Below are 19,448 nucleotides of genomic sequence, written 5' to 3'. Positions count from 1 at the left end.
GATGTCATGCGACACGTGACGCTAGTGACTGGACCACACAAACACGCTTGCACGGCTTGGCAACAAGTACGCGTTTATATATCTGAGCGTGCGAAGGCACAGGGACGCAGCGCTTCGGTGTGCCAAGAAAGCTTTGATCACGCCGCGAGGCCGGGGAAGCTTGCTTTCGAAGAGTTGTGCCTTTCTTCTGCAACGCTGCGCTCTCGTAAAATTTTCTGCGTGTTTTCAAATGCAAGTCTCACCGTTTTTACCGTGATTTAAAAAACTTCTTCGGCGAATGACAACGAACGAGTAGATAACGAGTCTTCAGGGCGCTGCCGCCGTGGTCTGCAAGGCTCACAAAAATGCGATTTCGCCGCATGCAAGATGGCCGTCTGGTGGCCGCGCTCGCGGAGCGGGGAAGCCCTATCCAGAGCCGTATATGTACAGAGTTTGGACAATGGGAGGCGCGGGCAGAGTTAGGGCGTGCGGCAGACTCGGAAAGAGGGCTTGGCATGCTCTCTTGACCAGCCAGAAGCCGAAAAGAATCTCCTAGTGGTGGTCGCGAGAAACAGTTCTGAGCCGATCGATCATCGAAGGTCTATGTTCGTATATGGTTTTATTAAGTGCGTAACAGTGAAGTGTAGTAACTCTTTGTGGTTGAAAATAGGGTGCACGTGTTGTTTTCATCATGATCATGCAGAAAGATGTAAGAAACGAATGCGCCGCTCAACTCTGTTTTGCGCGGACAGAGTGTGACCGCTCTGACGGCAGATTCCCGGCCCTCGGCGTTTGGCGTACGGATTATGTCGATCGTTCCGCTAGTCGCATTCTTCCACCATCATTTTGGATGAGCGTGATTGAAACATCACGTGTACCATATTTTCAGCCATCGAGAGTTACTCCAATGCAGTTATCAGGTTTGTTTCTCGCGACCACCGCCAGGGTATTATTTCCGGCTTCTGGTTGGTCACATTCGAATTTCTGAAGACGCCCTGGAACACGCCCAGCCCGCTTTCGGCCAATGGCGCCTCCTCATTTGTCTCCTATACTTCCCAACGAATGGCCAAACTCTCTACATATACGGCTCTGGCCCTATCCGCGCTAGAGCACTATATAGCTCCTTCGGAGCAGAGTAGCGCAATCTAGAACGCCGCCTCTCGGCGACTAGCGGCGAACGCCCGGAGGTTCCAACTGCGGTCAGAAACGCATGGAGAACGTGAGAAAATCGTTGTTTCTTCAGTATTGTGGGAATGTACGGAATGGCAATCGTTTTGGACATAATAATGGAACATTTTAGAATAATTTGCGCGAAGTTTTGTGCCCCGCAAGGACCTGACTTTTTTTAAAAAATTGCTTGAACGGCATTATGCAGCAGACGACACGGCGACGTCACACCATTCACGTGACCCGCTCCGGCCAACCCGAAAAGCCCATCTCCGCTGCGAGCAAAAATCGTCTGCTTCAAACGCCATTGCCTTGGAAATTGCCTTCTCAAAATTTGCACACGCATCCGATATTATTAAAACTTTGATAAAGTGTTTAGTGCTTTACTAACTTCACGACAGACTAGTTTTGAAAAGTGTGAACTCGCCGTTCATTTTTTAATCAGCCGTGTAGTATCGATCTCCATGTATTCTCCCATAGGGCGGGCCGCCTCCTGGAACCCTAAGTACCACGTGACTCGCGCCGAGCCGCTCTGTCGGCCATGTTGTCGGCAAAACACGGGGTTCAAAGGATTGCGCTACTCTGCTCCGTAGGAGCTATATAGTGCTCTAATCCGCGCGATCCAGCAATATAATTATTTTACAGAAATAATTTTTTTTTTTCAAAAAGTAATTAATTTTTTATCGTCTTTTTATTTACATACGTTAATTTTGTTTCTGCATAACCTGTTATGTGATTATGTAATCAAGTTTCAGTTTTTCTTCCGCGGAATGAAATCTGACAACAAATAACAAAACAGATTTGAGCCTAGACCTAGACCTAGGCTGTGTTCCAAAATTTACTCGATCCGACTCCGGAGTAAAAGTTTCGTACCGCGGCGTTCCAAAACTTACTCGAGCTTACTCGATGACGTCAGAACTCGCGTTCCAGAAGCGGGTTGTTTACTCCGGAGAAATTACTCGCGCTACCCTCCTCGATCGGGGGGTAAAGTCGGATCAAACCGAGTAAATACGTCACGTGATCTGTTCGTCGTCTGCTTTCTGCGCCAACAGCCGTCAAAGCTCGCTTGCTCCGTTGGTTTTGGTGGCGGACGTTCGAAAGGACAAAGAATTAGGTGCAGCATGTGTGGTTATTGCGATTTGCTGTTGTCAAAGCAGGAATTGACTGCATTACATCCAGACCGTCCACCTTCCCCGGGAACGTGTACTTGTTATTATCTGAGTGCGAGTGTAAACAGGAGCTTCTCCGCATCCTCGTCCCCGGCGTTAGGGGACTGCCGTATTCTCACGTTCAAGGCCGAAAATGTTTGAACTCGGTATATGATAATGTAGTATTTTTGTTTCCTCCAGAGTGTGTGTAATGAGAGGATAACGTTTGTAAAGCAGTGAAGGTTTCGAAAATTTCACTGTAATCACATTCGCGTCAAAGCGAACGTGAGTTTCATATCATTCTGGAGAAAGCACCCTCGCGCTGTACCGCTACACCGTGTGGAATATATTTCTGCAAAACATAATCGGTGCAAATTACAATACGTGGAATATATGCGTTTAGGGCACCGTGACTAGAATTGCAGCGATCGCGCTGATTAATAAAAACATATTTTTTTATGTCTAGCTGTAAGGAGTAAGTGATTTTGATCTCAATATACAGCTCAAAACGAAGGTGAGTAAAAGGAGCTGGTGGATCCACCTCAAAAAACACCGCGTCTTAACATTACCGTTCTTCGGGTGCTTTCTCCATGATCAAAAGGATCGTCTGCTATTTTCTGCCATCGCTGTTGTGTTTTCTTTTTGCCGTCGCCCAAGACAAAGCCAATCCGCGTAGTATCCAGGTGATTATCCTGGCCGTTCCAAAAATCGAGTCGCGGATCGTTTACTCGCGATGTCACGTGGTATTACCCGCTGACGTGGGAGGCAGATTACTCGGGTAAGATTTGGAACATAGCCCTAGTCGCATAGTTCGAGTACAGTTCGAGCCACTCGCTGTCGAGTTCGGTCTTTCAGTGTTCAGCCAGTTCAGCCCCGTAAAAAGAAGCGCCTTGGTGGGTGACGGTAAGTTCGTTCCTTATCAAACATTTCGTATGCGCGGCAAGCTTTCTCGGAAGGACTGGGTAGTTCTGTTGTCTCCTCAAATTGTGGGACACGTGTTTTGGGCTTGACAGCGCGGTGGTCACTGTGTCAAACGAAAACTCTCCTTGACACCGTTAAAATTGCGCCAACTGAACAAGGGCAAAGAGGCACACACATAGGACCCGGTAGTTTTGCGCTTTTATGCTGAACTCGAACATTATTTTTGGACCCTATATACTTTTTTTTTAATCTACCTTCTTTTTACAGACGCCCGTTGCAAACACACTTTTGACGGGGACGTTCCAAATGGTGATATCTTGCAGAGGTCGAGATATTCATTTCACGTAAACTCGGGTAATAAACTTGAAATGTGCAAAGATGGTAGCAGCGACAGCCTTTTGTTTGGCCACGACAGCCTATATTTCTGCGTCTCGACTGACTGAACAAGAAGTACAAAGCGTCTCGGCCTCCAACGCCAACACGTTGCCTTCCATTGTGCTGCTCGTGCGTGCACGTGCAGCTCACGAGAGGCAAACGTGTTGTCGAAAGTAGAAACCTCGCGGGAGCTTTGATGTCGCGGGCCTGTAATAAGGCGGAGCCAATTGAGGGGGCGGTTCACCGAATGACACGAAGTACTCGGGCACCGCGAAATGGCGTTTACGGGTGGGCCTAGTGGGTTAACATTTTTGTAATAAGCCGCCGCAGATTGTCGCCGCGAAGTGGCCTCTCGGCGGAAGCGGGTCACAACCGAAAGACTTCCCTGTCATTGCTGTCCTCTCAGGGACCATATCTTCCGTACAGTCAGCATGAAATGAAACCCGAACGCCGAAACGCGTGGCCGTTGATACAGGCTGCTCCACCTGGAGGGCCCCTGAGAACATCGAAAGGCCATAAATAAAAAGCAATACAGCATGGCAAAGCAAAACTGGGAAAATTACGAGCTACAGAAGAATAAAGTAAAATCTCTAGTGGCGACAAAAATTCCGAAGATAATCACGAAACACGAACAAGCCCTACAAGAAAGCGACAACAAAAGCCGTTGCTTTTGTAGATATGTGCGATCTCTCCAACCACACGAGGACTTTGAACACAAGACGGTAGGGAGTGGAGAAGACCAATGGACCACTGAAGAAGAAATTGCCGAGGGAATGACTAGATACTTTCAGGGACTTCAAGCCTCCCTCTACAACAAACCAAGGACACAGGAGTAAACATCCCTACGACCTCAGGAACAATTTGACCGCAGCATTCTTGAACCAATAGCGCCCGGTGAACTGCAGAGACATATTAATAAACTAGAAGCTTTAAAGGCAGTAGGTCCAGACGACATCCCCAACGAGTTCCTGAAAAAGATTAAACCGGTAGCACAAAAGCACCTAAGGTACCTTCTAAACAACATGCTGGCAAAAAATGCTATTCCTGAAGCCTGGAAACAAGCCAAAATAAAACTAATCTACAAAGGAAAAGATAAAGACAAGAAATCGTTAGACTCATACAGGCCGATAACAATACTAAGTAATGTTTACAAACTGTTTGCATCAATTCTGCAAGACAGACTACAGAGACTCTGTGAGAAAGCCCATCTTTTCAGCGAGGCACAAAATGGATTCCGTAGGAACCGGCGGGGCAGCGACAACATATTCACTGTCACACAACTAATAGAGCTAAAAAAATCTAGATAGGTCACCACTCTATCTGGCTTACCTTGATTTGGAAAAGTCCTATGAGGCAGTGCCCCATGAGAAGATGTGGACGAAGTTAGAAGCGATGGCACTGGATGTTCAGACAGTATCGCTCTTCAGAAACATGTACGCCGGATGCAATGCCAGATACAGTTTGGGAGAACATTTATCAGGGCAGGTGAACATGATTGTGGGTCTGCACCAAGGCTGCCCCCTTTCTCCAACCCTGTTCAACATCTACATCAACAATCTCATTCTGGAGCTGCAAGCCAAAGGGCAGGGTGTTTCTTTCACAACCATTACCTCCAGTAATGACATGGAAACAACTTATATTCCAGTACTGGCCTTTGCTGATGAAATACTCCTGTTATCAGAGAATGAAACTCACCTTCAAGACATGCTCGATATCTGCACTCGAATTGGGAATGAAGAGCGATTCAAATTCAGTAAGGAAAAATCAAAGTGGATGGGCTATAATGTTCACGAGCCTAACCACACGTTTAGAGTACAGGAGGTGGAAGTAGAACATACCAAGGAATGCAGGTCTCGTGGAAATGGAGCGTGCTGGTTAAGTTACGGTGTTTGTGGAGAATAACATAGAGGACGAAAACAGGACGACACGTTTCTCCAACTGGCAGCATACATTTATTTTGACGCCCGTCACCGAACGCGACAGTCACCGCGCAGAGTTGGAAGGGTTGAGGAGGACAGAGAAGGAAAGGAGGGTGGGGGTGGAGAGAGGAGGGAGATGGAGGGAAAGAGAAACATGTTTTTAGCCGGCAGCGCACGCCGAAGTCAAAAAGGGGGGGGGGGGGGGGGTAATAAGGGAAGTGACCTTGAGGAGGGAAGGGCGACCCTACTTCAAAGGCGCCTACGTTTGTCGCAACTCCGGACGCAGAAAGGAAACGTCGGCGTCGGAGAGACAAAGCGATGGGGACCCGATGTTTTGCGGTGAATGGCGCATAGCGAAGGCTTCGATAATCTCGCGGCCGTATCTTGACCTGTGTGTGCCCACTGTCGTGGTGGCCGGAAACTCTGGTTCGCAGGAGGGGCAAGAACCGACGTGCTGGGCAATTGGGTGCAGGGAAGTTATAACCCATACACCCTTGCGAGGGCACTGTGGAAGAGTGTCGCAGTACCGGCGGTCACCGATGCTAACGACGCAGTGGTCTTCCAACAGACCACCCTGAAGACACTGGATCGCCATCAAGTGGAATTCGGGAAGTGGGCACTGGGCGGAAACGGGGCAACTGCAAACCTGGCCGTCACGGGAGAGATGGCCTGGTCGACATTCAAGTAACGGGATGCAAGGGCCAAGCTCGGATACCTCGGGCGCCTGATCCACATGCCAGACGAAGCGTACACCAAAAGGACATTGCACTACGTTAGATACCGCAGCAGCAGGACGAACTGGTCAAACACCATCGCCAGGCTCGACTCTGTGTACAGCAAAGGGACAAGGTGACATGAGGCCACATCGGAGAAAGGATGGTTCAAGGCTGTGACAGAGGAGGTGAACGCGATTGAACTTGAGGCCTGGAGACAAGCGGTGAGGAAAAAGCAGAGCATCTACGCGCTCCACAAGTCTGAGCCGTCTCCCTGCACACACTACCGAGGGGACCATGAAAGCGCGCTACTGTTTCAGGCACAAGTAGGAGCGCTGATGACAAACTGCCGACGTGCCCAACTCTTCGGAGACACCGACACAGCCTGTCATCTGTGCGGGCAGTCAAGCGAGGACGTCTTCCACATGCTGCTGTGGTGCCCTGCTCTAGACCACTGTCGACCGCCCTGGGCGACCAGCGAAGAGAGGATTACCGAAATGCTGGGATTCGGGGAAGGAGCCCACAGTTCACTAACAACCAAGCGCATTTTCGTTGAATGGGACAGACTGTCTGATCGCCAACCAGTGAAAGTGTCCCAAAAGTGGGAAAAGCTAAAACAAAACAAGAACTAAAACTTTTACCTGTGTCGGCAATCTGAACTTTTGCTGACCGCCCTGTCTCAAAAGGGGTTAGGTACCGCCAACTAACTAACTAACTAACTAATGAAAATGCGCGAGGGTGCGGGTCCTACTAATATGAGCTCTACCCTTGCGCGGCGCGTCTGGGAGTTCCACTTTTGCCGGTGGCACGCTGTAAGCGCCGTCACATCAGATACAAAACGCACTCACTCGCTTTTGAGTACCGGATTTCCAGCGATATCTCTTCAGCGCTGCCATTAATTATCGCTCTGTGTATCGCAAGGGCGAAATGAAAGTTGAAACATTTCGTGCACAGAAGACCCGTAGTGCTTGATGACGTGTCACCGGAACCACGCTGGGGCTTTGGTGAACAGCGTGCCACGCGCGGTTTCTAAGAAACAGTGGGACGTCATAAATGCAAAATAAAATTTCTTTATTTGCACAACCATGCTATTTATAAAAAAAAAAAAGCTGCAACAGACAGTCGTGGATGACTCGGTTTTTATGAGCCATGCCCAGGTTTTTGTGCGAGGTTTTCAGTCGAATCTTAAAAAGCGAGGAATTGCTTGCTGACGTTCTCTTTGGTAACCACCGATATGCCAGGAGTATCGATTCCAGAGCGGAATAAATTCATCACCCTGTCTCAGCAGGGCCTCTCGTAAAGTGCTATAGCCAGGTTAAGCGGTCGCCCGGTGTTAACCGGGTGACAGTGCGGCGACAGAAAAGCACCCAGAGTGACGGCGCTTACAGCGCGCTACCGGCGAAACGCGGAAGTCCCAGACGCCCCGCGCGAGGGTTGAGGACATCTTAGTAGGACTCGCACCCTCGCACCCAGGTGCATTTTCATTAGTTCTCAGGGGCCCTCCAGGTGGAGCAGCCTTTATCGATGGCCACGCGTTCCGGCGTTCATTTCATGCTGACTGTACATAAAGCTTAGCTTTTTAGACGAATTTCCTCTGCCAAGCAAGTCGTTTCGTGTCTGCTCGCAGAAACAAAAAAAAAACAATGTGAAAGCTGCAAAAGTCCGCATGCCTAGCATCAAGGCGTCCAGAGTCCGAAGCAGTTTTTGTTTTAATGTGGGAAGCTTGACCATTGATATGATCAGAATTGTCGGATTAAGGGCGCAGTCACTCGGAATGTGTTCATTTTTCGTGTGCACAAGCAAAAACTGATAGAGTAGGGAGAGATGTAGGGGTGTGTGAATGGTGGTTTGAATCGGAATGCGCAGTATCGTCCCCAGCTTCAACACCGTTAAGGCTGGTTCACACATTTGCGTCGACTGCATGGCGCCGTGCAGCACAGCGCCTCCCCATTAGCTCGTCTTAAGTGTCACCACAACTCAACACAAGAAGTCTTAACGAGACGCAAATGGTTGCAGTTTCGCTCGAATGCAACAGTGTGAACAAGCCGTTACGAAAACCGGTTATCTTGAAAATTTGAATCGTCATTTTTGTTCAGCTCGCGTGCACCTTTGCATTTAATTGCATTATTATTGGCTATCTTGGCTTTGAATTGTGCTATGAAGGCTATGATTGACGCAGTGCTGTTAGACTCGAACCAGCATTTATACATTTCCTGTTAATGGAAGTGCAGGTTGGGAAGAGTTACTTTAATAAGTATATTTTTTTACTAATATCTGACAAATCACTCTTCAACAGGAACTAAGGAGGCATTCTGCATCCATCAAAACATAAGAGCTAAAGCGATGCTTACAAATTTGCAATTACAATGGCATGCTGTTATGTGCATGCTAATGATTGTAATACGGGCTTGGGACGATTAAAGACAAAAATGGGAGGCTGCAGCAAATTTTTCGGCGGGCCGGAAGGAGCCAAAGCCCCGAATGAAGATCCTTACCTGTCATTGCCAAGCTCACTAAGTAGACTTTATTTTGTCGAACTGTCATACAGTCATCACAATAGACCCTCTTCGAAATTTTGAAATAATGCATAGATTATGTGCGGCATTATATTTGGTAATTAATTTATTCTCGCCCTCCCGTGCTTGTGGGACAAAATGTCTATTTCACACGCATTGTTTTTGTAAATATTTATTCTTATCCTTACAAAAAAAAAAATGTGCAGGTTTATTTACTTAGACCGTGGCGGTAATGAGATCATCCAGTCCTCAGTCACTTTTGAAAGTCGGAAACATATTTGACCGCTCTGAATCTTAACAAGACGTGTAGAAGACCAGAGCGCAGGGTACTTTTGCACCTCGGAGAGTTGGGGGAGTGACTTGATCTTTTCTGCAAATTTTCTGCTTCTCAGGTCGTTTCTGCCCTTGTGCTTCAGACAGAATTCCTCTCGTCTGGGGATTGCGGTGCAGAAACAAGGGACGAAAGCACGAAAATGCCGATGCTGCTGTCTGACCGATGGGCAGTGGATCCGAAGCAGAAGGTAGGACCTTTTTCTCCTTTTATAGCACTTTGTTTGCAATTTGTTGGAGCAGGAGTGACCATCCCTGCGGTCGTAGATGAACCGAACACCAGACCGGGTGTTGGGGACTGCGGGGTAACCACTAAACATTGGGCAAGTTGGTGACTGCATCGCAGGGTGTCATTGAGTTTGAAACCTGGAATATAAAAGGCCCTCGAAATGCTTCAAATCTGCTTCGACTCCTTGATGGCCCCGAGCGCCCAGTTTGATTTGGGGTACGATTGGAATAAAGAGACGGTTCTCGGCGAGGCACCAGAAAGGGGAACTGAGCTTGTGCTCGAAAAACGAAATGTGCGAACGTGTAACTGTTTTTTTTTTAATAAATTTTAAGACTAAATGGTTTGATAGTACAGTAATCCCTCGTTACAACGAAGCTAGCAGGACGGCAAAAAAATCGATATAAGTGGTAATTTCATAAAAGCGAGAGCTAAGAAAAAACAGTGCCAGCAGCCTTGAAGGTGGACAGGAACACTGTAGAACACTCTGACCGTATATTTAATCAAACAAACCTTGGTTATGAACATCTCGCGATAGCTTTACCGAGTAAAAAACAAAAAGAAATAGATACGTGGAGTTTGCCTATAATTTCATCCGGGCATCAGTTCTCGAACTGCTTCAGGCATTGCAAGAACACTGTCACTGCTGCTGCACTCCACTTTGTTTGGAAGCAGCTGGGGGGTATTTCGAGTCTCCGCAGTTGTCGGCGTTTCCCTACGTGCCTCTCGGACGTTGCTTCATGTTTACTCTGGCCGCACGCAAGGTCGATCGCAGCATCTGTGACGGGAGCGACAACGGGAAGGCCCGCATTGACTAGCACGAGCAAATCAAAGTTGTCCTCGGTGGCTTTGCCAACATGTTTTCAAAAACTCCTGTAGAGAACGTTGCAGCTCAGGGAATCATGCGCCGGCTCGGCAAGCATGCTTGCGGGAGAAAATCCGACTTGCGCAAAGCAGTGTGCGATCTTTCACCTTCGGGTCGCGGACACGCTTTCTCTTGCATGAGACGCTTCTCGAACCCCTCCAATATGCGTTGCTTGTTCTGCAAAATGGTGGACATTGTTGAACAGTCAATGCCGGTATGTAGAATTCTTTGGCGATTTCGGACTTGGGTGGGCCACTTCCCTCAACATCGCAGATCTGAGTGACTTTCGGTATACAATACCAATCTTCCGTACGACGCACGTGTGCATGTAGTGCGCGCGTTTGGGGCTCCCGAAGGGGTGATCTTGTTCAGGCTCCATCACTCCCTTGACCCGATTCCAACAGGAGTCGCGCAGCATCGGCCGTGAGCACCGTGAGTAGCGTCGGAACGTGGACACTGCTCCTGCTGCTCCCTGCCCACGTTGGCGCATCAGCATCGGAAGCTGCGCTCTGCTCTCAGTCACCCGTCTACTCCGTTTTCTTGTTTGCCGCTTGCTTCGTCGAAGAAGGAGGATGGAACGCTAGGGTCTCCGTTCGGCTCCATGTAGGCTTGCATGCTTTTGGCACTGCGGCCTTCGCAATAAGCGTGGTCAGCCACCGATACTTTGAATAATCCTGTTAAAAATGTCTGCATTTCGGTCGGGACCACGTTGAAGTTTGATAAAAGCGATAATTAAAAAAAAGGTGGTTTCCTTATAACGAGGGATTACTGTAGTTGATTCCGGCATTCCTAGGCAACCTAAGTTCAAGCATTTTGGTAATAAGGCTCCGTACGAATCCGAAGTATTGCCTGCAGGTACCTTTGCGCATTTTCGAAAGGCACCTAGTCTGATCTGCCATTGTAGCGTGCAGCTAGAATAGCAATGTCAAGTGTGTTCGTGGCTCAAAATGTAAAGCATTTTGAACCAACCGTCTGCTGTGTGTATGTGTAAAGTTCCCGTTGCCGGGAAGTTAGTGACGTCGTGATACCCCCCTTGCAGCAGGAGCTCGACGAGATCCGGCGTAAAGTGGCTGCGGATTTTGGAGAGACGTTCCCTCCGCCGCCACCTGCACCGTCGGTTTGCCCCAGTAAGTTTCGGTTGAGTGCGCACCACACTCGTCCAGCAGCATCAAAGGCTGCTGAGCAACAGACTCCCAGGCGAGGCATCAGGGCACGTGCCCCTTTGCCACAGCATTTTTGTTCTTTGCCTGCAAAAGTAATCAATGATTTTTATTAGTTGTTGCATATTACGAGTTAATAAAATATACCATCTGGACCTATTGGCCTCGAGATCGACCTAGAGGTGGCGCTACGGTCGCGCTATCATCGTCATCAGAACGGGGATAGGAGAACGGCCGCCCCATAAGCTCTCCACGTTCGCGCGCGAGACGGCGTATATTCTTGCGTTTATTTTGTCGCATACTATCAATGGGAAAACAATTCTAGCGGAAAAGGATGCGGTATTCTTCGGTGCTTCAGTGAAGATTGAATCGTGTTGCCAGCGTGCGGCCTAAATTTATATAATTCCTTCCGTGGGTACGTCGTCTGCTCTAGGCAGACGTTGGAAGGCATGGATCACCACGACTGATGCCTGTCTCCGGCTGACCTGGAATATTTATGTTAAATATTTGTTTATTTTAAAATGGATGTATCGGTTCATCAATGTGGCAATAAAGAAAAAACAATAAATTCCAACCCAGATAACATAATACTGGTACTGTGGGCTGTGAAATCGCAGCTTCTATGCTTTTTTGTTTAACTTCTAGCTTTTGCACTAATTTAAATATTTAGAATGAAGATAAGTTAGCGCTGTATTGGAAATTACCATGCTATTTAGTTCCTCTGCCCTTTTACTGTGCCATAGTGTGGGTAAGTTTTTTGGAGTCTGAACAAATCTACTGCGTTGCGATGAGGAGAGAGTGTCTCTTCTAGTTAAGATCTGCAAACTGCACGGTTGGCAGGACAACTGAAACAAGTGAAACAAACTGTTCTAGTATATCTGCCGTGACTGTCATAAACGGGTGTAACCGAGCAACGCAGCAATGTTGCTGTTATTAAATGTTTTTCTCGGTAGTCTGGGTTCACCCGCTTCAGTTTTCTTGGTGAGGGCCGCAGATGTCAAGAGGCTAATACTATAAATTTCCGGCTAAATAATCTTGTATTCAAACACAGTAGACTCTGCAACCCCAACAAACGACGCGCACCATGACACAGGCAGCATCGGCCGCAGTGATACTCTTTTACCGATGAGGGCTAGCGACCTTCACGAGACTTTCCGATCACCCTCCACCTTCACCTAACGTGGCAGTTCATAGATTAACTTTCAGATTATTCAAGTAATGCTTTAATTGCATTTTTTTTGCCGGTTAATTGGAGCCTTGTGCTGGAGAAAGTCAACAAGGAGTAAAAATTGCCTACTTTAATATTTTTGACGTCTTTATTTCTTTTGTGACACTGGCTTGCACGGTAAACCACTTCAGCGTGCTTGTCATTTCACCGAGGGTGATTATACTGTTTAAATAATAACTTTAAAAAAATTAATTTTAAAAGGCTTCCCGTGTTCGTATTTATGTAGGACTCCCAACGTGAAGTTTAGAATGGGAATGCAATATGCCATATATGACATAGTAAAACCAGTAAAAAAAATGTATAGTTTTAATGTCTTTCACGCAATATGACCGGCAAAAAATCAACATACGGATTTATTGATTGATTAGTCTATTAAAGAATAGCGATCAGTCAGGTTAATTTTCTAATCAAACCACAGAACCACCCAACATTCAATGCTTTATGAAAGCCACGGTTTGTGCGAGATAACAAAAATATGTGGGATCACACTTTAAGATTATGGAAGCTTCCGACTTAATAATAATCGCTTTGCTGAATTTCTACGGATGGGAAACAATACAACACAACCTTTAGTAAAAGAAACGGCAACAAAAACATAAAACATTTAATAAGGAATGTCAAGCTCAGCCTTAAACGGGCTTGCGTCGTCATGATCCATGCTTCTGAGCGTGCACCCGTAGCAGACGACGCACGACGGTATCCCCGCTTTCGCGCGTTTCCAATTTCGGCCGCACGGTGGCGATACGGTTCGATCTCGAGGCGAATAGCCAGTCTGGCTAGTTTGGGCCCATTCTAATAAAATATGACAATGGCCAACAATAAAGGCACCCGTGGTGAAGTTGAGTCGTTTACGATGACACCGTTGCGGTACCAAGATTAACCGTTGGCGGCAACGTTGCGCCAAAATCGTGATCTCGTTTATATAGGGTGTTTTATTATCTTTGAATGTTCATATTTTATATATAAAATAATGAGGACCGAATATGATAGCGAAATCAGTCCAATTTGCATTTGAAGACCTCCCGGTGACCCAGAAAGGCATAAATTCGAGCCATTTTAGTGTGCGCTTCTTTGAATGGGAGCTCGCCATTTGATTTATTTCAGTAAGTGGTCAAGCTGTCTCCTTTCATTTGCATTCCTCTGTACATTCAATTTGTCGCAAAATATCTGTAAAAATATATATATATATATATATTTTTCTTTTCCGCTGCGAAAAAGTAATGTTACTTGGTAATTCTGGAACGTGTTCTTCTCTTTTCATAATTTTGAGGCATCTTTACAGTTAGTTCGTGCAGGAGATCTTCTGTTTTTAATAGTGTCCTACCAGAACCAAATTTTGCATGTGTATGCTTTAGGATATGTAGAATGCAGCTATCAAGGTTTTATTAGAACATATCATTCTATATTTTTAAAAATTTAGATCTTTTGTTCGCTCTTAGAAAAAATGTGGTTTCGCAATTTCCAAATATTTAAAATATAAGAGCTCTTGCACCGATTATTTTTGTTCATTGCATTCATTATATTGAGGGGGGACACTACCTTAAAATTGCAATATCCTGATGGATGTTGTGAGTTTCACTACTGTAACTAAAGTATATTTTCTGGAATAAATGATTTAGGACATGTTGGCACCATTTAAACTGCAGCTTTCTGAGCTTTTAGGCACGTTTTATCTCAATTTCACTTTTTGGCATAAAGTCTCGGTTCAGAAAAACTTTCATTGGATAATGAATTAATGTGTGGAGCCACTTTTTTTAAGCTCCTATACTGAAATTTTGTAAAGAATGCGACTGTGAGCTTCGTTTCTGCATTTTCATGACCTTTCGTTGTGTAAAGCTGTAGTATCTTCAACCTAACCTGATGTAAACAAAAACAAAAGAACTTTTTTTTAAAATGAGGCTTATAATTTACGTAATTTACACTGACACGTGAACACATCCCTGGTGACTTTGTACCGCGGTTGCGTCGGGATATTCCTCCTATTCATTTGGAATACTCCTGCTTTTGTATTATCACGCTCTTGTTTGCTGGCTCTAACGCTCAGTAAGTAGATGAAAACAGATACTGAGCCAGACTGATTGGGCTGAACAAGGTTTTGCTGGTTTGTTGCCCCGTTGAAGAAAAACACCAGACTAAAACCAAACCCTTTTCTTTTTTTCTTTTTTTTTTTAGGTTACTATAGTTGGGTATGGGCTAAGAATTCAGTGGAAGCTCCACCTCCATTACGCACTTGTTGCCTTCCATCAGGCTTCGACTGCACGTGCGACGAAGGGTTACCAAAGGCAGAAAGCTCGAGATGGATACGAATCGCGCACTGAATTCTGAGCCCGTTGCGGACTATAGATAGTACACTCATATCGTAAAACAAATTTTCCCAGAAGCAAAACGAATTTTTCCATAAATCTTGTGTTGTAATACTTGTATGTGCAGTTCCGAAACATGCTTCTGTTTCGGGATTGCAGTCTCGAATAGAAGCATGTTTCGAAACCACTCCTACCTCAAAATCTGTCTCTCAACATCAATAATGCTCTTTTTATTTTTTTTTTATTTTTATGAAGGTTGTCTTGTGGAGCTTGTGCCCTAGACAAATACATAAAAAAAAGAGGCCGCATCTCCACGTGGTGAGTGATCTTGATTGGGGCGAAGCTCTGGTGGTGCTCATGATACTGATTTTATTGTTCAAAGGTAGGGCTGATGGTGCCAATTTTTTTTTTTTATTGCTCATAGGTAGTGCTGTGTTCTGGGTCGCGTTTCGACTTCATTATTACTGCTTTATGGTCGGTGAAATGCAGAGCCAGTGGTTCTTCTAGCAGATCAGCTTGGATCCGCTAGAAGCCGTGGGAACGCATTTCCACCACTTAAGTCAACGGTCCATGTCAGAAAAAGAGTGTGTGGTATGGATCGTGGTTATATACGCAGTTGAGCATTTGACCGCAGCACCCTCTCTTGTATAGACGTTGAGCGGCTACATGCAACGTTGGAGTGTGGAGTAGTGGTTAAGACGTCTGCCTCGTAAGCAGTGGTCCCGAGTTTGAACCCCGTGCGGGCGTACGTTTTTTTTTTTTTTAAGTGGGCCGATCCCGGAGGCAGTGCAATCGATGTGAGCACGGACGCCGGATGGATGGACAAGGCTAGACCATAAGGAGCTTCGCCCCTAAAAAAAAGAAATGTTGGAGAGTTTATTGTTCGGTTAACCTAGCGAGGTTTTCGACCAGCTCAAACGGGGGAGTCCTCTTTCCAAATGAAACACCTTCCTCAGTTGGTTTTTTCGTCTTGCAGGAAGGGGACTCCTGCCATGCCCGAGGTTCACGCTGGATGACGTGAGTAAATTGCGAACGTCGGGAGTCCGACTGGATGCTGGAGCGACCCGTTCTCGCTTTCGCAGCTGACGGGAGTGCGGGTGGAGGTCGGGCAGAGGCCGGGCCAGCGCCGGGTCTTCCTGGCGAGTGGCGGGTTGGCCAGGCACAATGGCGTGACGAGCGACGAACTGGAGGTGGTGGTCAATGCCACCGGGGACCGGTCGCGCACGGTCAGGATCAGGGAGTCCGCCGTCCCGCGCAGGTGCCTCGTCTGCAAGGCGCAGGGTGAGGCTGCCTTGTGTACCATTCAAGCGAGGGCACTGCCGTCTGCTACTCACAGCATCCGGTTTTTTGTGTGGAAACTTGATTTCGCTTTGTTGTCTACGGCGAGTGCAGTTCCAGTCTCGTTCCACAGCGTTTTGTTTCATTTGCCGAGTTTTGCAAATTTTAGGTGCGTTTTTCGGTTTACATACTGTAATATCCTGAGTCATCACCCAGCCCCAAGTTTTCGCCCAGCCCACTTTTTGGGCCAATATTTATTTCCAAGAAAACAGACATCGCCCACCCCTTCAAATACCCCAACGCTGACTCCGCGATCCGCAAACACTCATCCTGCCCGAATGACGCGGCTGCGGACCTTACAGTTGAAGGACGTCGGTGACAAAGTAAAACGAAGGAGAGAAAGACACCTCTCTTTGTTTACGCATTTCCTCCGCGAGCAACCTCAAAGTACAGTGTATCTGTGCGAAAAGTAAGCGATGGAGATAACAAAACAAGTTTGTTTTGCTTTAAAAAAAATCGTCCCACCAAAAAACAATAAAGTTGCAAAGATAGCACAAGCAGTAACCCGTCCAGGGATCACGAGGTAAGCAAACACCCCATATCCTGGGAATGTAACCGCGAAGTGTAAGGTCGGTCTCTCTCCGCCGAAGTAAGGTCACCGCGAACTCTCTTCTTCTTCTGGCAGGTTGCGATGCCGGTTTTGCTATGTTTAAGACAAAGCCGACGGGTAAATGAAGCTTTGCTGGAATGCCGCACGCAGACGTTTGCAGAGCGTCCAATTTAAAGCTCAGTGTTCGTGGTGCCGTTCACACCACACAGCAACACCGCCTTAACCCGCATTGATAGTGCGCCATTCACGAATGCACACATAAATGCACCAAACAAGAAAGTTGCACAAGAGCTTGCCATTGACAACGCATCTGCATTGCTCTTCATCGCTTCTTTAGTCCGCTCGCTCGTTGTGCCTGGTTAGTTTTTCTAATTTCTTGTAAACTTTTTTTTTTTTTTTTTTAACTAACGAGGAGAACATAGTGGTGTAATGTGCTTTCACGGAACAAATGTTTGCGCCGTATGCTGATCGGCAGTGTTCATGGTGTGTATGCAAGCAACGAACTTCACGATAGTAAAACATTCTTTTATGAGCAGTTTTTTTTAATAAAACAATGAAACTAATTTGAGTTTTGAGTTTCATGCATTTCTTCCGCAGCCGCGCTAGATACGCACAAAAAAGGAAGTTTCTTTTTTTCACATATTTTTTTACATTTGTGTTTACCCACCGAGACATGACCCACCCCAGTTTTTTTTATGAATTTCGGGTGGCAGGGGGGTGGGTGATGACTCGGGATGTTACGGTACTCTCGTAAACTCAAGTAGGTGTGGTGGCATTAAATGACTGAAACTTAAAGATGAGAAGGCAGGGACACCTGTTCATTATGAAACTGCTGTCACCTGGCAACTGCAGCAGTCGATGCGGGAAGCTGTGGAAGGTGGTCGAATAGGTTTCACTCGGACGACCAGTCGCGTTTGTTGCTGCAGGTAAACCCGACAAGGTTTGCATTCTGGATTTTGTGCAAATGTGCTGTCTTGACCTGATGTCTGTTTGTGTCCCTAAGAAGAGTGATTGGTTGTTTGAGTGCAATGAAGGTGAACTGGCACTTGTGTAGGTGGAACTCAGGTGTGAATGAATGTGTGCAGCAAACAAGCGGTGCCCAGTGTGCAAGGTGTTCTACTGCAGTGCCAAGTGCCAACTCGATGACTGGCCCTCGCACCAGACAACCTGCGGCGTCCAGAAAGGGTGAGCGGTACGCTCTATTTATTGGTGCACACAGTTGGTAACGGTGTGCAGTGAGCTGCGAGTGTGCAAGAGGAAAATTGGCGACTCCTTCGCCGGGGGGAAGAGGCAGTTAGTGATGTTGTTTTTTTTTGTTTTTCCTGATCTTTCAAAGGTCATGCTGGTGATATTCCACACTGCCTGGTAGTAGTTTGGGGAGGAAATGGGCTTAGAAGGAGGGAGAAATCGTATGTTTGTCTTTTTAGACTTGGGCTAGGTGGCGCAAGCTACCGCCTGTTACAAAGGGTATAGCCATTAACATCCATCCATCCATCCAGTGGATCTTCAAGTATGCCCTGGTGAAAGATGTGCTCCTCGGTACATCAGACCGGTTATTGGCACCAACCGAGATTGGTTTGGTAGACCGGTTATTGGCACCAACTGAGATAGTTTAGGGTTCTCCTTGAAAGGAAGATGCGTTAACTTGCACAGATCTGCCTCGGAACGGCTCGATTCGACTGCATTCTTCCCACAGGCAGCCCAGCCCTTTGCAGCAGCGGACAACAGCAGACGAAAAACAAGGGGCGACGCAGGCACGCCCATGTGGCCAGGTGGGTCAGTCCCAGTCGGTGGAGAGACAGACGCCCGGCCCCATCAAGACAAAGCTGCCCAGTCCGAAACCCACAGTGAGGAGACTGCTTTGTCGCAATCCCGCCTCTACACTTCAGTTCACTTTGTGATGCACCGCGGGGTGGTACAGTCAAATCTCAATTCGAACTCGAGGGGGACCAAACATTTGTTTGAATTAAACGAAGTTTGAATTAACGAAAGCTCACTAAATGGAGTACTTACGTGTAGCACTGCGTTGGGCTGCATGTGCACTGAGCTAACACATGAGTGACGAGTTCCAGGACATGTATTTTTACCGATCACAAAGGGAAGTAATGCGTGCCTGTGCGCGGTTCCTCAGTCGTGGTCTCCAAGCTTGGAGCTTAGAGACCAGCTCTAACGCGGTATCCGCAGTTCTTCTGGCAAGAGAAGTAGCGCGCGGTTTTGTTCAGCACTTTGAGTGCTCTTCATGATGCTGTGTTTCTGAGATAACGTCAGTCGCGCTCTCACTGAAAACACACCGAACCGCAGCAACGTGAGAGTATAAGACAAGAAACGGAACTGTCGCACCCCCGCTGAAAACACGCCGAAGAGCAGCGGCACAGCAAACGTTAGTCGTGTGCCCACCGAAAACACGTTGAACCGCAGCAACGCGCGAGTGCAAGGCAAGAAACGGAACTGTCGGGCTCCCGCCGAAAACGCACCGAACCGCAGTAGTGCGCGAGTGCAGGGCAAAAAACGGAACTGTCGCACTCCTGCTGAAAACGCGCCGAAGAGCAGCGGCACAGCATCGTCACCGTGCAAGTTAGCACCGCACTGCTCATCGCAGCATTCAAGGTCATTACGTGACTGGTTGTCATGGTTATTTGGAACTGGAGACATTGGAGGCGGTGCCGCGTGAGTTAGCCTAAGGCCGAGTTAGCCCGCTCCTGAAGGCATG

General features: G+C 47.1%; 1 protein-coding gene across 4 annotated transcripts in view; it reads left to right on the top strand.

Annotated features, from left to right (window-relative positions):
- The first annotated feature begins 3,020 nt into the window (after positions 1 to 3,020).
- LOC8050710 (tudor domain-containing protein 1) overlaps positions 3,021 to 19,448 on the top strand; it is a 36,087-nt gene continuing 19,659 nt past the window's right edge. For 2 of the 4 annotated variants that reach the window (XM_040503572.2, XM_029973110.4), the window contains exons 1-7: positions 3,104 to 3,197; positions 9,131 to 9,259; positions 11,202 to 11,286; positions 15,827 to 15,867; positions 15,933 to 16,131; positions 17,824 to 17,923; positions 18,435 to 18,585. In XM_040503572.2, coding sequence (XP_040359506.1) covers positions 9,212 to 9,259; positions 11,202 to 11,286; positions 15,827 to 15,867; positions 15,933 to 16,131; positions 17,824 to 17,923; positions 18,435 to 18,585 — 624 coding nt within the window. In that variant the 5' untranslated portion in view covers positions 3,104 to 3,197; positions 9,131 to 9,211. Of the gene's footprint in view, positions 3,198 to 9,130; positions 9,260 to 11,198; positions 11,287 to 15,826; positions 15,868 to 15,932; positions 16,132 to 17,823; positions 17,924 to 18,434; positions 18,586 to 19,448 lie in introns of all 4 variants that reach the window. The other 2 variants (XM_029973109.3, XM_029973108.3) reach the window with 2 other exon arrangements.

Source organism: Ixodes scapularis, unplaced genomic scaffold, assembly GCF_016920785.2.
Source record: "Ixodes scapularis isolate PalLabHiFi unplaced genomic scaffold, ASM1692078v2 PGA_scaffold11__112_contigs__length_91849675, whole genome shotgun sequence".
NCBI classification, from domain to species: domain Eukaryota; kingdom Metazoa; phylum Arthropoda; class Arachnida; order Ixodida; family Ixodidae; genus Ixodes; species Ixodes scapularis.
The sequence above is the reverse complement of the archived record's forward strand: the minus strand, read 5'-3'. Positions and strand labels throughout refer to the sequence as shown.